Source organism: Parambassis ranga, chromosome 19 (genome assembly GCF_900634625.1).
Source record: "Parambassis ranga chromosome 19, fParRan2.1, whole genome shotgun sequence".
NCBI classification, from domain to species: Eukaryota; Metazoa; Chordata; class Actinopteri; family Ambassidae; genus Parambassis; species Parambassis ranga.
The window spans coordinates 5856115-5873393 of record NC_041039.1 but is presented as its reverse complement, the minus strand read 5'-3'; the positions used below and the strand labels follow the sequence as shown (position 1 = coordinate 5873393).

General features: G+C 42.3%; 1 protein-coding gene across 1 annotated transcript in view; it reads right to left on the bottom strand.

Moving 5' to 3' along the window:
* Positions 1 to 12390: 12390 nt before the first annotated feature.
* Positions 12391 to 17279, bottom strand: part of grid1b (glutamate receptor, ionotropic, delta 1b) — a 445711-nt gene continuing 440822 nt past the window's right edge. The window contains exon 17 of the mRNA XM_028430922.1: positions 12391 to 12885. Coding sequence (XP_028286723.1) covers positions 12391 to 12885 — 495 coding nt within the window. The remainder of the gene's footprint in view (positions 12886 to 17279) is intronic.

The following is a 17279-nucleotide window of genomic DNA, read 5'->3' as shown; positions in this document are numbered from 1 at the left end:
GCATTAAAATCAAGAAGAAGACTGAACAAGTAGAGTTTGTTTGAAGGGTTACCAGGAGAAAGACTCTTCTGTCTAAAAAGCACATGGAAGCAGGACTGAGGTTCTTGTGGAGCAATGTCCTATGGACACATGAGACCAAAGTGGAGTTGTTTGGTCTGAATGATCACCACCGTGTCTGCAAGGACGGACTGCCAGCAGCTTCCTCTCACATTCACTAAATTGTGTTACCATGCAACAGTGTCTTAGATTCTTTAAATGACAGCTCAGTCAGTGGGAGAGCTGCACTTTATAGGCCTGATGGATATATGTGTCATGTAGAAAGAGCATAAATGGCTGGAGTGACAAATAGATGAAGAGATTAATGAAGGGAAAGGCTGGATGAAGGCAAAGGTTGTGTCTGTTGATGTGTTTTTAAGGAGCAGGTGGAGGATAGATGTGTAGAAACAGCACTTAGAGGGGTTTAACTACATAGGAAGGAAGGCTGCATTCAAGCACATTATGGGCAGATGGCAATAATAAAATAAGACCTGACACAGTAAAGAGAAAAATGAGAGGGCTCTTAAGATCACAGTTTTTTGTTGTTTTTTTTTTAAAGGAAAAGCAGCGAAGACAAAAATTCTAAAAGGACTGAGACAAAGCTGGCTGTTTTTGATGAGAGTGGCTGAGTGCGTGCAGAGAAAATTGATGGATACATGTGTGTTTAGTGACTGTCTTAGCAACTGGCTCTTTGGATATTTAATGGGCTCCATTATGACTTTCTTTGTCTGAGTTCATGGAGCATATGCACAGTGCAGCAGGCTATATTTTGAATTTCTTTTACGGCTTCTTTCCTAAAGCTCAGAAAACTCCTGTTAACAGTAACACCTGTTGCTATTAACTGTGCAAGTTAAGTGCAAGCTAGCCAATTTAGCAGTTGATTAGCCTGATGATGTCATTTTACTGCACATGTAGCTCCAGTGGTCACTTCTTTTTGGAATTTAAACAATGAATTTAATTTAATTAAATAAAAATCCCTGTGTGTTTTAAACAAAAACAGCTAGGAAGACTAAGGAGGTGACTATTAACCCCACTATACATCAATGAGTAGACCAAGTAGAGAGGGTGAAGACCTTCAAACTCCTCTGCACTCCTACATCAGTGAGCACCACACCCGGACTCAAACTCCTTATGAAGCCAAGGAAACGTGTATTATCCTCCAAACTCCTCAGCAACTTCTACAGATGCACAGTGGAGAGCGTCCTGACAAACTCCATCACAGTCTGGTATGGGAACTGTACCATTCGGGACAAGAAGGCTCTCTAGCGTGTCATTAAAATGGCAAAATTCTGCGGAGCAGCCTTCCTACCACTACAGGACATGACGACCGAGTTACAAAGAGGGCCCGCAACATCGTACTCACCCACAACACACACTCTTTACATTCCTGCAGCCTGGTGGGCGCTACAGGAGTGTGACAGCAAGGACAACCAGACAGTTTATAAAAAAAAAACCTATATCATACAGTGCCTTGAAAAAGTATTCATACCCCTTGAACGTTTCACATTTTGTCACCTTACAGCCACAAACTTAAATGTATTTTATTGAGATAGACCAACACAAAGTAATTTCCACCAGTAAATTCCACTTCACATAATTGTGAAGTGGAATGAAAATGATACATGGTTTTCAAAATTTTAAGCACAATAAAAAGTGTGGCGATTGATTGCACTCCTCCAGTGCAATCAATCGCCTTCAGAAGTCACCTAATGAGTTAATAGTGTCCACCTGTATTTTAGCTGTTCTGTGGAGGCCTCAGTGGATTGTTAGAGAACACTAGTGAAAAAACAGCATCATAAAGACCGAGCAACTCAGCAGTTATGGAAGAGTAGCAGCCAAGAAGAAAGCCATTGTTGAAAGAAAGACATAAGTCCACTTTGCAGTTAGAGGACACAGCACTCAAGCTGTCATTTGTTAGTATACTTTAGTTTACTTTACTGACCCATAGATGTCACAGCATAGTCACATCCTTTCAAGTCTTAACACTGAATAAAATATCACGTCAAGATAAAATGAAATTGAATTTAAATAATGAGGCACATGTTAAAGAGAGAGAGGAAGAGGGGGATTCGTTTCAACGTGAGCAGATAAAGTTTTTCCAGCCTACAGTGGGAGATGAGGGCTGACAGAGGATTATGAGTCACACGGATGCGGGGGTGAGAAAAGAGTTCTGATGAGGCTGCCGGAGGTGTGCGATGCTTGATCCAAGCAGACGTCTGTGTCGGGCGCTGCCTGGCCGATAACCTCAACGAGGACGACCGCCCTTATACGGAATTCTGATGGCTCGAGTGTTTGAATATTTTTTCCTTTTTTTTCCACAGGGGGGAAGGTGCGTTATAGCAGGCTGAGGTTTTCAGTCAGCTGGTTGTGAATTTGTGGTTGAGCCGCTTTTTCCTCTGCAGCCATGTTGCGCTGAAAAATGATCCACGTCTTAATAACAACACATCATGGTTGGCATAGCAACGGGGGAGTATAAATTCCCAGACCTCCCCGTGTCTAAAAGCTTCCTCCATCTTCTCATTGGAGCCCTCTTAGTCACTCCCAGGCCACCTGGCAGATGTAATCCCTAGAGTGGAGACCTGGGTTTGCTGTGTGGTCTCAATCCAGATGACTGCCCACACAGGGGTGACCACATCTAGCCAAGATCCAAGACATGATCCACCTAATGACCACCTGTTATAGAGGCTAAACATGGAAACCACGACCAAACCCTGGAGTCAGATCTAGGTTGACTACAGATTTCGGACCGGTTTTGTGGAGGTGCTGGCAAGGTGTGTAACTCACATGGTCAATAAGTGAGTCACCCCCCCCCCCCCCAGACCTTCATCACCAAGCTTGAATTTTTCTTCTTCACTTTTACTGATTTGACAGATTTCCACTCCAGCATCTCTCTGCATCAAAAAGCATTCACAAAAAGTCACTTTAAAAACATCTTCAGACAGATGAAAACAGCAGACACAGCAATACAGACAAAAATCACAGCATTCAGCAGAATGTAGGCTGCTAAATATGTTTTCACGGCTCTGTTTAGCTCCCCTGGCAGCGCTGCACAGACCTAACGGCGGCGTAATCGTACATGGGCATTTGGTGAATATCTCCTTTGAGGATTTGTCAAGTTGGAGGAGGTTTTCTTTGGGGATTGGGAGGTGTAATCCCTCCAAAGAATGGGGTTTTAGGAGGACGTCCAGGTGGTGTGTGGCTTTGGATCGAGCATCCTGTGGTGCAGATTTTGGGTTTTGGCTACAAACAGTGCTGGACAGAAGTCCAGGAGTGTGTGATTCTGACAGAAGGAAGGAAGAGTAGGATGTGAGGAAAGGTCAAGTGACTCTTCAGATATATCTTGGGAATCCATCAATGACAGAGCTGCCTTTGGCTTGCTGTGCTTGGCTTCACAGCAGCATTAAGATGTGTCAGGAGAATATCTTTTTTTGTGTGTGTTTTATTTGAATAAAACAACTTAGGAGTTAAGATGTTCCAAGAAAAGGGATAAGAAATGTAAAAAGTAAATAAATACATTAAAAAAATTCAATGTTTTTTCTTTTTTTAAAAAACTCATGTGGAGTATGAGGAATAGGTAACTGCCCTGTAGCTCTCAGAATAATAAAAAAAAAAACACCTTTTAGAAACTAGGTTACCATCATCCTATTTTTGAAGTCAGAAAAGTTAGATAAAAACACTAAAAAACACTAAAAAAAACAAAAATGCTCTGATTTGCAAAAAAAAGAAGGTTTTTTTAGACTTGCTTAAAGTGTAGCTGACAGAAACACATTTGCCACTAGTTTCTGATCAAGTAACCTCCTTCAAATTGCAGGTCACACTACAGCCTCTAAGGGCTGGCTTCAAAAACAAGTTCATCCCCATAGACTACCATGTTAAAGCTCACAGTCTTGGTCATGACACCCCGTTTTTGTATATGATGATGATCCTTTTTCACTTGTTTTACATATATTAAGACTTATTAATAATTATAGTAGGTTGGAGCCTCCCACCATTGACAGTAAAAACTATAGACGAAGCTTCTGTGTTTGATTCTGGAGAGCTGTTTTGAGGCTCGTTGGGAGGCTCCAAGATGTCACCAGCTGACAATAGAAGGGTATTTATCAAGTGAGGTTAGAATTTTTTTCATTTTTTTTTTAAACCAGGCTGTAAACATGTTTATTTCTGGTGTGAAGTTAACGATTTTTAACATGTGAGTCTATGAGGATTGACTCACTTTTGGAGCCAGACCCTAGCGGGTCTGTGTGAACGACAAGTTTGGCTTCAAGTCTGAGCCCTGGAGATTGCCTCCCAAACACCGAACTGAAGTTATTTTTTAAACTTTCAACAGATTTTACAATAAATCCCTGTTAAACAGGCCTTTGTACAAACTTGTGTTGAACAGAGGTGTGGAAAAAGCACCTGGAACACCTGACTAAGAAAACTAAGGTCACCTAACTCTTGCAAAGTCATATGACATGACAATAGTCTGAAGCATATCAGCATGTCAATCTGTGCAGCGTCCGATGTTCAGCATGACTGTAAAGTTGCATGCACATAGGATGAAGTATGTGGGAGACACAGCCAAAAATACATGTATTTCCTGTGAGTTGGTGAAGGGTCAACTTTGTGGCGGCGCCACGGCCAGACCTAGTGACAAAGTGCTGCGTTTTTGATAACTTTTGGTCCCTAATGCCTTAAGAGTAAGCAGACCAAGTTTCAGGTGGATTGGAGAAATCCTCTAGGAGGAGTTCATAAAAGTGCGGGGAGTGAAAACTGCAAAATGGCGCAGTTTTTTCAAAATGGCGGACTTCCTGTGCGTTTTAGAGGATAGCTCCAGGAGACTTTTTTTCTTGTCTAGAGGTGATACATGATAGAGTAAGAGGCAGGTAGGATGAACAAAGCAAGAAACACCGCAGCTTTCTCTATGGTGGCGAAGGGTCACCTGTGTGGCGATGCCCCGCCCACACGGTGTAACATCGAGCTGCGTTTTTGATAACTTTTGCTCAGCCATGTCCTCAGAACCGGGTGACAAAATCTTAGGTCCGTCAGAGTATTTCCCTAGAAGGAGTTAAAATACGAGGTGTGGAACATGGATAATCAGCCTGAACAGAATTCATACCACCAGTAGGTGGCACTATGAGAGTTTGTGGTCATTAGCATATCAATCTGTTCAGAATGACAGGCTCAGCATGCCTGATTTTTTTCATTGACATTGGATGAAGTATGTGGGAGATACAGCCACAAACACATCCATTTCCTGTTTCGTTGGCGAAGGGTCAACTTTGTGGCGGCGCCACGGCCAGACCGTGTGAGGAAGTGCTGCGTTTTTGATAACTTTTGGTCCCTGACCCCTCAAGGGCGAGTGCACCAATTTTCAGCTGTATCAAGCAATTCCACTAGGAGGAGTTCGCAAAGCTGCGGGGTGTGCAAATTGGAACAAGGCGTGTTTTTTTCAAAACAGGCGGACTTCCTGTACATCGTGGAATTTTTGTCCAATAGGCTTTTTTTCTTGTCACAAGGTGATACATCAGTGTACCGAGTCTGAAGTCTGAAGCACTTGCGGTGAATATTTTCACACGTTAGGGGGCGCTGCAGAGCCATGCAGACACGCCCACCAACGGCGACAGTGTCAAGTCGCGATTTTTTGTCGGGGGACAATTTTGTGCCAAATTTGGTGAGTTTTTGAGCACGTTCAGGGGGTCAAATTCGCGATACTGTGGGCGGAATAATAAACGCTTGCATTTCAATAGGGCTCTTGCACCATTCGGTGCTCGGGCCCCAATTAAAAACGGGGCTCATGCTGCGGCTGCTGCCCACAGTCCACCTCTCTGTCTCCATGGCAACACCTAACACTGTTTTTACTCCTTTCTTCTCCTGACAGGTGATTTGATATGACATTTAAACCAATCCCATAATGACAAAACTGTAATGGCAGAGGGTGAAATGTTGACTTGAAGAGAAGCTGAATATACAATTAAGCTTCTCAAAAGGCCAGTACTCTGCGCCTTGCAGGCACCCACTTTCAGTGGATCTAAATATTTATGGTGATAAACCAGCCTTTATTTCACACATAACAACACAGCTTCAACGCCGCTCCCTCGTTTGATTTACAGACGCTGACCCCTGTTCCTGTGTGACAGCAGCTCCAAGCCTGTAACCGTATAATGGCCCATAACTGCCCGTCGCAACCGGACTCTCACATTCACATCGGCTTTTATTTCTTCAAGCTGCTGGAGGTAAAGTGAGTAATGAGGTGTTTTATCCAGGAGGCACATCTCAGCAGCACGGAGGAGGAGAGTGTCATACAAATGCTCCAACAGACTTAAGTGCTTCGAAATTTAAGCAGTACAAGGAAGGAAGATTATCCATGCATTTTTTTTTTTTGCAGGGGTCTGCTGCAGGTTACCTCTGCAATGTTGAACCTCATCAATGATCAGTGTTGGGAAGGATACTTTTAAAAAGTTACAGAAGACAAGATTACATGTCCTTAAACGTCATTTAATTTGCATACCCAATGAAAAAGAAAAAAAAAATCAGGAGGACTGTTAGGTGTCTGTCTGTGAGAGACATCTTTTGAAAGATAATTCATCCTATTTTGTGAAAATAAAATATATAAGTGTGAGTAGAGCACATTTCACACCTCTAGACCGAACTGTATGGAAGCTGTGGACCGTTTTGTTTGTGGTGTCACTGGCCGTCTCCAAACATCTACGAAATGTGTCCAAATGTGCCAAATTGAGCTAAATTCCCCTGTAAACAAAGGTCATTTTAATGATCCGTTACTCCCCAACACTGTAAATAAGACATGAAATGGCAGAATTTGCAAATACAAGTAGTAAAAACCTAAATTTCTCTGCATGGGCTGGGCTTACACGTGAAATTTGGGTGAGAAGTTCTAAAATCCATCAACACAGGAAATGATCAACACAGGCCATGGGGTGAGGGATGCATCAACACCCTGCATCCCTCTGTTTGACCATCATTTAGCTAGTAAGCTAATCTTTCAGCGGGAGCCCCTCCAGACATGCCTTTTCCCTCAGGTATTAGTTTAGGTATCACTCAGTCATTTGTCAGACTGCTCAAAGAGGTGGCTTGCCAGTTCAAATCGGATAGTCCTCCTGACGGCTCATCAGTCTGTTGGCAAACCAGGTGTCACATGTAACCGGTTAGTGAAGTCAGCTGTCCGGAAGGCTATGTGTCTCTTAGGTGACATCTAAACATGCTGTGGACGACTTTAAAACCAGAGGACAGCTGACAATGCCGCACATCCAGAAGTGTCGCTTTAAATCCTCCTTCCAGTGCGTCAGACTAAATCCTCCCCTTAATTGACAGAGCAGAAGATGTTTTCCGCCAGGCGCACTGATGGCAGGACACAGCAAAGGGGAGAGTGGGAAAGATTCATTTCTGCGCCACAGAAATGTCTTCCCCCTGTACAGCACAATCTGTCAGCAGCTCCACGTGGTGCAGCACTGAGCTAATGATCTGACTCAACCATACACAGTGTGTAGCATTGAAAACATCGTATCATATTAATTTACTCACAGGGGGGGCAACAATCACTTCTGCAGAGTTTGGTTTGGATTTCAGCTGCAGTTATCATGGCCTATCCTATCATGGCCGCTACAAGTACAGCAAACAGTGATGTAATTTAAAAAAAGCATAATAGTAACCACAAGTGGCACACACACAAAACTGCGCGATGAATCTTGTATGAGCCAGTCACACTGCACAATGACTCAAAAGTTGAATTTTATATCCCTTGAATACACAAGGAAGGGGTAACTAGACACAGGTGGAAAACATTAGGGCAGGGTATGCAATCACAACATTATAGGAAGTAAAACAAATAAGACACACAAGGAAGACAAGACTGCTAAAGTACACCGTGAGACAAAAGAAAGATTGAACTCACATGATGTCTTTTCTGTCCCCAGCAATATGGCCGCTCAGCAGTTAACATGGCAAATACTTGCCAAACAATGAGGTCAAAGCACAACATGCTCAGTTGAAGCTAAGTAACCCATTTCCTTTTTGTGTGACTTGTTTTGTTTCCTGGGGTTGTGACCTTCACTTCTTCTACCGTTTGTTACAGCTAAGGTATGGTAATGCCTATACCGCCATCTTCTGATGCAACAAGGGTCTGCACGAGTTTCAAATTAAAGGTAGGGTAGGAGATTTTCAAAACCCGGTGAGAGTCAGCCAGATTTCGAAAGCAAACACACGCCCCTTTCTCTCGGAGCTCACCCCAAAGCCACGCCTCCCAATCACATGGACGCGCATCACCTGAAGAAGAGCTTCCACAGATGATTAATGTTCTTCGCTTTAATGCGAAACTGCCTAACTAATTAGTTGCTATCAGATTGTAAAGAGAAGTTACACTAATTTAACAAAAAGTGCATCCAGAAGCGAGTCATTTCCCATAGACTCCCCATGTTAAAGTGGCCAACTTCACATCAGAAATGAACATGTTTACAGGCTGGTACAAAAAAACCATTCTGGTCTCAAGTGATAAGTTCTCTTCTAGTGTCAATTGTACAGGGGATTAATTTTTTTATAACTCATTTTAATTATATTTGGACTTAACATTATGCATAATTATGAGCGTTCCTGCTTTGAGTGACAGGTGGTTGCCGTATAACAGCGCAAGTTTCCTGCTTCCGCCATCGCCCGGCCTCCTTAACTCCGCTCGTGCTCCCCCTCTTTGTTTGTATTTGGAGGTTTGGCGGACTGTGACGCTGCCAACATGGCGAGCCTCCCACCGAGCGACTGGTGACAGCACGGAAGCTTTGGCCATAGATTTTACTGGTCGATGGTAAAAACAGAATTAGTTGAAACTTTTGTTTACTACTCTGAACCGATGGCTCACAGGGATTACTTGCACTCACATTTACCTCAAATTTAGCCATTTTTATATTATATTTTAACTCTTTCAGTCAACATCCTGCTTTCATTGACAAATATCAGAAACAAATTTGTAAACCATATTCTTTCTTTATTAAAGATTAAGAAACTCCAAGCAGCATATTCATAAATAAAATAAGGTCCTCCCTTAGATGTACTGTGACAGACTATATGCTTTAACAGTTCACATTTTTCCTTTTATGACTGGAGTTTTAACATTAGAGGTGAGACGCCCCCCCCTGATCACTTCCTCCACGCTGACCAATTAACCATAACATTAGGGTCCTCGCTCTCCGTCACATCGTTGTGGAGCACAGTGTGAAAAGCAAGTTGGTTCACAAGAGCAACTACTGACACGGTTAGAAAAAAAACATCCACGTAGAGTCTGTTTAGATGCGTCAGAAGTCGATGATCCACTGCAATGTTATAAAAAAAGACCTCCATTTCTACACACAGTGAATCACATGGCAGATTTAATTTCACAGAAATGGAGTCGGTGTTCACACACACACGAACGGAAAATTAGCTTTTTGACCCAGAGATCTAATATATTCATGGTTATCTGAACAGGAGAAATTTAATTGAATCTTGGGACACTGATACCACATGTTAAATCCACCTTTTTTAAGATTTAATGCATCTACAAAAATCTTGGTCCAAAAAGAACTGAACATTATTTCTAACAGAGGAAGGATTTTGTGATTTGAACACCCATGAACAACAAAAAATCTGTTACAAAACCAACCAGTACTCAAGACAGTCCCATAATTACCTTGATTGCTGCAAATCAATCAAACTCTTGTTTAATCTGTCGTCTGTGCACACTGACACAAATTGTCCCTTTTATTTTATTTGACATTTTTTTGTAGTAGTAGGACAAAGGGATGGTGGATTGGTGCCAACCAGGAGAGGACTGTCACCCAGGGAGGCATTGGTTCATGTCACACCTGCATTAGTGGTTAACAAATCATGCTATAAGTTGTGAAAAATGATCTATGTCAGTCTGCAAAACCCCATGAAAGCCTCCCTGGTTAGACGTTTTGGGCGTGTCCAAGCGGAAGGCGAAGGCCCCCAGGGCAGATCCAGGGACAGGACATGCTGGAGAAACAAATGTCTCAGCTGGCTTGGACACACCATGGCATCTTCCCAGAGGACCTTGAGGGGGTGGGCTATAGGAAGATGAAGATTTCTGCTTCACTGCCTAAACAGCGGCGCCATGACCCGACCCCAGATAGGCGAAAGAAAATATACAGATCTACTAAATCGTGTGATTATTTACAAAACAATTTGCGCCAAAAAAAATACAACTTGTGCCAGTGTGCACAAAACAATACATTCAAAACTCTCACTGCTGCTTTACGTTCTGGGATGAGACTATAGGTTGAGGATTTGGTGGCTGGCTGTAGTTACATTTTTTGGATCAACCCTTTATTCTGTTAAAGTCCCTCATGTTGTTTTTTGTACAAAATTTCTAGAAACAAACCCTGCCTGCCTTCTAGTTCTGAAAACTGTGTGTGTCATCAGAGCCATCGTCTGCCAAATGAAAATAAAGTTAAAACTCATTAGGCCCATAAATGCACATTAATCGCACAGCATAAAGGAAGGGTGGGCGGTGGTGGTGAAGTTTATATTTCCCGTCAAAAAAAGTTTCTCATGATATCTATAGAGGAAAACAAAAAAACAATCACAAACATAATCCCTTATTTTACAAGTGGTTGAGGTATGGCATCTGCAGAATGGCCATCGTTATAAGCCTCTGATTGCACTTTGGATAATAAGTCCTTTTGTCATTCCTTCAGGTGATAATAGATCTCATTACTACGAAGCCCCTCTGATGAAAAAATACATAAATCGTGGCCACGAAATACTAGTTCGTTCCCATGAAATACTAATACTTGTTATTGACGGAGCGCACGGGAGCGGGCTGCCCGGCCAGAGAGCACCCTTCCCAGGCAGCAGGTTCAATGAGCGTCCCTCTCTGGGGAAATGTGCTGGAGCACTGGGGAGCACTGGGGAGCTCCAGGAGCTCAGGAGAGCAGGGTCCCCAGCCAGGACACCCCCTCCCCGGGCAGCAGGTAGCAATGATCGTCCCTCTCTCTGTCCATCTCTTTAAGTCTGGGCCGGGTCGGGCAGCAATGAGCATCCCTCTTGAGCCACGAAATACATATTTCGTGGTCACGATTTATTTATTTTTTGACCATGTCATCAGAGGGGCTCCGTACATTAGGAATGACTTGTGGGAATATGAGGCCTCAGTCGCTGTCTCCACTTAGAATAACAGCACAGCTTTGTGAGAGAAAACCTGTATACAAGTGTTTAAAATTCTCTGGTATAAAAAATTAAAGATGTATCTATATAGCTGATTTCTGTAAGACTTTGGGCTGTGTTCGCACCAACTTACTGCCTGAAATTCATCCGTCATTTGGCCCAACACAGTAAACTGAAAGCACAGCTCAAATGCAAAAGTGCATCAAAAGACTTTGTTTAATAATAAAAAAGCCTTAAACTCTCCATCCTCCATCTTCTTACTTCCGCCTTTCAACAAACTGAGCCTGTCTCCTCACCTATAACACAGTACTGATGCCAAAAAAGTTATTATAAAAACAAACCACTGAGCTGTGTGTAAAATATGAACCCCATAAAAATCCCCCCCAGATCTGAATGAATTTACAGTCAACGTAAGAAAATGAAAGTAGACCTTAGCTTGGACGAAACGATGTATATTATATTTTTTTTTATGCAAATGAAAAAAAAAAAAAAACGTGATTATTTCCGTCCGATGCTGAAGTTATATATATATAGGGTTGGTACAGAGGTGCATAACAGTAGGAGTCCAACACTAAAAATGTCCCTACAGCGGTGCATCATGGGGGTAGTCGTTTACATCGATGAGTTGTGGAGAGACATCGTTTCATTTCGGCACTTAGAAAAACAATCACAATGAATTTCGCGTCATTGTTTTTTAACTGAACAAAATTTACAAAGCCATTCAAACAGTCATAACTTTTTCATCAATGTATATATATATATATATATATATATATATATATATATATATATATATATATATATATATATATATATATATATATATATATATTTATTTTTTTATCTCATTTTGTTGGTTTTTATAACTCAACTTCAAAAATTGAGAATATTCAAAATACACTTTAACCTCACTTCGTTCTCTTGGTATTTACAGATAATATACAAGAGAAAAATGACACCCGTCAACCCACTCCACCTGACTGTTTTTTTTTTTGTTTTTTTTTTTGGGTGTATTTTGTTTTTCTAACATCGGCTTTTCTGAACAGATAGTGAGATACAAAAGCTTTTTACTTTGTACATATATGTTTTTCCCCACAATAATTTTTCTCTTGAGCTCCCTGACCAGCCTCGCATCCAAAACTGGACCACGATCCAGAGTTTGACCCGATCCGGTCCACACCCCCCGCCCATCCCCCCTTCCTATGACTATATTGATGTACTGTGAGTGGCCTCAATGGCTTCGGGTATGGGTCCTGCGGAGACTGCCTGGTAAGACATTGGCATGGGTGTCTTGCCAGGGCTCTGCCGGAAGAGCCCCCCGTTGGGGGCCCTGTGTTTGCACTGCATGGTGCCGCTGAGGCTGGTGCTGCTGAGAGGGTGGTGGTGCGGGGGCAATGTGCTGCTGCCAGGGCCCTGGGATGGAGGTAGCGTCCTGCCTAGGGTCCCCCCATGGTGAGGGTGGGGAAGAGGAGGAGGTGGCGCCCCCTCCCCTGGGAGGAAGGTGGTCACAGCGAGCCCCGAGGGCGGGTAGTCCCGAACGGACTCCGGCCCCTGGACCAGAGAGGCCTGGCTGGGCTGCATGCTGCCGATGTCCAGCGCAGAGATCTCGATAGAGGGGCCGGGGATCTGCTTGTGGGCCAAGTCCTCGTCCAAAAGACTGTTCATACGACGATGCACCTGTTCCAGATTCACCTCCTTGTCCTATAAGAGGAGGAGTGGGGGTGGTGGGGGGGTGGGTAGGAGGAGGACAGAGGAGAGACATGGGAAGGTATGGGGAGGAGGAGGAGGGACACAGAGGCTGAGATTGGCGATGGGCCGGTTTCTCAGACTGTTTTAGGTCTGCAGGTGCTCCATGCATTCTCAATCTGTCATCGTTTTGGATTGATGGACTGCTATCAGATGGATAGACAGGCCCAGCTTCTTTTGGTTTAAAGAGCCCAGTGGGAACTGAGGCCACAGAAACCAATCTGTGTGTGCACCTTGAAATCAAACTTGGCCAGTGAGAATCAAATGTTTATGTCTGGAGAGACTAACAATACTGGAGCCAAACTGACTGAAGATAGTTGTTGTAGAGCTGTTAGAGGCGTTGGTCTGCTTGTGTAAGCACTGAGATATTGTCATTCAAAAAGCTGATACAAGACTCTTATTTCCCAACAAATACAAATCTGGATGTTCTGGTTGTTTACTTTACAGAAAATGCATCCATGTATGTTCGTACCCCTTACTGCCCTTGAAGCCGTCACACTCTATGCAGGAGGCTCGCAGGATGGCTATCAGAACAATTTAATCAAAACATTGGCTGACGCTGCATCTTCTGCTGACTGCAGCCATGCATACTTGTTAGGCATTATTAGACACTTGAGTGTTTCCTTGTTGAACCGCAGGTCTGCTTCAGTACACTGGGTCACAGGAAGGTAAAGGACAAGGGGGTAAGGGGGGTAATGAGGGTTGGGGGAGAGTGTCTTGCATATAAAGTAAATCCAGATTTCCTTTAATGTGGGAGAAATTAACAAATCGCTTTACAATTAAAAAGCGCTTTACAACAAACTGTTCCTGGACACAGCCTGGCTTGGCTCCAGCATTGGGTTTCGTTTAACTTAGAGGTGCAATGATATTAGTCACGGCAACTCATCACAGTGACACAAGTGATATTCCGAACAATGCACATGACACATTTACACTGTATATTAATATCACACACATATTCAGTTATGCTGCAGTGTTATCAGCCCCAACCAACCCCCCGATGCAGAATTTAAAAGATGTTCTTATTCTGTTGCACTACAGCCTGCTCAAGGTGGGTGTGCTGCCCCATGTGGTCTACACAGTCTAAAATGCTAACGATCCCGTTTTACATTTATATGTATTTTTTTTAATGTGATTTCGACCTAACAATAAAAAAAACATCCAGGCTTCTAGCATGTTACATTATATAATGTCTTGCCATCAACAGTTCCAGATAAGCAGAAAAGAAACAGATAAAAATGAATTTGTCGGTGAAGATATTTGCCCTTAAGATGAAAATGTTGTCACTATCAAGTCTTTATATGTTGAGGTAGAGTAACATAGAGAGCACTTTGAGCGTAAGATGTCTAACGCTACACTACACATCTAGGAAGCACTTCAGGAAGCCTTAGTGCCAGTACGTCTTGATACTCTGTGGTTGAGTACGGCTGGGGCTACACTTATCTGCCTTTGTTAAAGGAACAAATAAACACACAATGTGCTTATCCATCAGGCCTGAGCAGGTTTGAATGATCGCTCTCCAGTCTCAAAGAGCTCCTCTCATAGCCAATTAAAACATCTCAGCGCAGGTTATTGTTTCAGCGGACTGGCACCTCATTAAAATATGTTTTCAACGGCGTCAAACTGGCAGCTAGCCTAAATAAATAAATGCCTGGGATTAAACCTCAGCCGGTCGTTAAAGAGAGACTGGTGATGTAAGTGGAGAGGAAGAAAAACAACAGCCATCTGAAAGCCTCCATTAATTTGGAAAACAAACAGCTCTTTTAATGAGTGCTCCCAGTGGGGGGCATTTTAAATCACTCTGCCTCCTGCTACTTTAGCAAAACCTGCAACTGTCGAGTGGGTTGCTCAAGTGTGGTAACAACAGTTTGTGATTGTTTTTTTTTTTTTGGTTTTATTTTTGGTTTCAAGTGGCCCCGTGAAACATTTGGACCCTTTTATTAGCAGACATCGCTCACTGTGAGAGAAGTGTCGGTTCAAGGCTGCTCTAAGTAGCGATCACCTTTGAAACAGACATACTTAGACATAGCAAGCTCAGCTATAGCTAGAGTTTGCCGTTTCGCAAAATCTAGCTATAGTGGAGCTTGCTATTAGCCTGGTGAAAAGGCAGTGTTACAGAGTGTATTTACACAGACATGAGTATCCAAGCTATGATAGCCAATTTTCTTTAAATGCATCAGTTGTGATGAACAGTTCCTTCAGAAAAGCTTATTAAACTGTAACATTTCATGCAAATCACTTCGCAAAATTATATTCTACATGTTTCAATAAAAAAAATTGTTGCTGTCTTCAAAACTGTGTTATAAAGACATGTTTGAATTCTCCCTAAATCTATTGTGCTGTTTCCATACAGCTGCAGGACTTCAGTGTCTATTTATAGTGTATTGTTTTCTCTGTAATCATAATATGAACATTTTTAAATCCATATAGGACTCATGTTGATGTAAACACTCTCAGCAAAGTTAGGTTTAGTCCTTTAGACTAGGCATTCACATTACTAATAAGGCAGAAGTCAGAAATCAGCCCTCATGAGAGAAGAAACATGAGAGAAGAGGAGAAACAGAAAGGCACTGTGAGTACCAGGAGGGTTTATAATGACTAGGGTGTAGTCTTCTGGGTGACACCACTCTGATGGGCAGATTGTTATTGTGTCTAAGGACAAAAATCCCAAATTTAGTCTGTTGCAGATTTTTCTTCTTCTTCGGTATTGATCTAAAATGATTTTTTCTGCAAATACCTTTATTATTTGATGTCGATCATAAGCCTTCGCGGCTTCTATCTTTAGAAGGCCTTAACGAGCAACCAGGTACCTCGACAACAAAGTGTGATTTCGGCTTTGTTTTCTTCACCTGAAATTGCAGCTGAGCCACCTTTAAATTTAGTATTCAGGGACAGAAAGTGAGATGTTCTCAATATTTTATCACCGATGTAAATATTATTATATTTAGTTTGAGGCTGGTGTGTAGAAATATATTCCCACCTTGCACATTAATTCACGTGTTTATATTTTAAATATTTATTTCGAGAACATAAGCCCTAACAAATTGTGCATCATTGTATGATGATGCATGTTTCTACTAAATAAAAGGTGTAACCCTCTACAAAACAACCTTGGCAACAGCACAGATATGTGTTTAGTTTGTTTGTCTTTTTTTTTTTTTTAATAGTTGTATAGGAGGTCTATTCTGACCTGTATCAATAGCTTCTGCTTCATCCCAGCCTCTCTCTCTGTCTGTCCAAATGTCCCTCCTCCCCTCCGATGAAGCAGTTGTAATGTCATTATATGTCAATGGACCAGAAACCCTTGCCAGTCTGTAATCCTTAGTAACCTGCACGAGATCATAGACAGTCAAGTGTAAATTAAAAAAAAAAAAAAGGATAAGATGGAGAGAAGGAGAGGAGATAGATAACACGGGTGTCCACATTGACATATAATCTGCAATAAGACGTGACACAGTGATAGTACCAGGGGGTTATGGATGGATATGTAGGAGACAAATCTTATTGTGTCTATAACTGTCTGCTCACACTTTAGTTTATGGATCCACATCTCTTTTTTCTTTTTTTTTCCCCCTGCACTTTGATTTCTGTCACATGACTAAAGCCTGTCTGGTGGTGACGTTAAGGTATATCCTGTGGTTCGTTTAGAACGGGAGGTGAAGGATGTCTGGAGGTAGAAATGTAAGTCTGAGGTCGGTTTCAAGTGTCGTTTTTAAGGATGCTGTGATCTTGGTACATTATGCACACAGCATGTATGTGGTTTCTACTATGTTAGCACTGGCTAATGATGTCTGTCATTAGGTTGCGTCAGATGTAACTAAGTCACATCTCCACAGGATGTTTCTACAAAGATTATTTGTCAGAGAATGAAGCATCACTGCATGATCTGCATTTATTCTTCCGCTTAGCACATTTTTGAGGTTCTAGATGTCATTTAGCTGCCTCTAAACACTACAATAAAACTGGTTACAGGCTTAAATTTAAGGATAAGCAAGTGAATTCAGTGTGCAGACCTGAGACGCCTTAATTTTGAATTAAAGTGTGGCTCATTATGACTGAAAAAGCAGCTTTTTAGACTCCTTCAGCTCTCACATTTGGTTCTCTGGCTGCATGTTGAGGGAACGGTTGAGCCATTTAATGAGTCTCTACCCTCGCTGCATAAATCCTTTGTGGTCTTTTCAGCAAAAAATAAGCTGTAAAAAGCCACTTTGCACGACCTGCTCGGCGGCAAACATAAGACGGAGTTAGAGACTAGCCAAGCGAAGAAAGTAGTGCATTTAGCAGCTAAAGAGCCGCATACACAACTTCAGTAGGATGATAAGCTGATGGCGTATTTGCTTTGTAGTCGG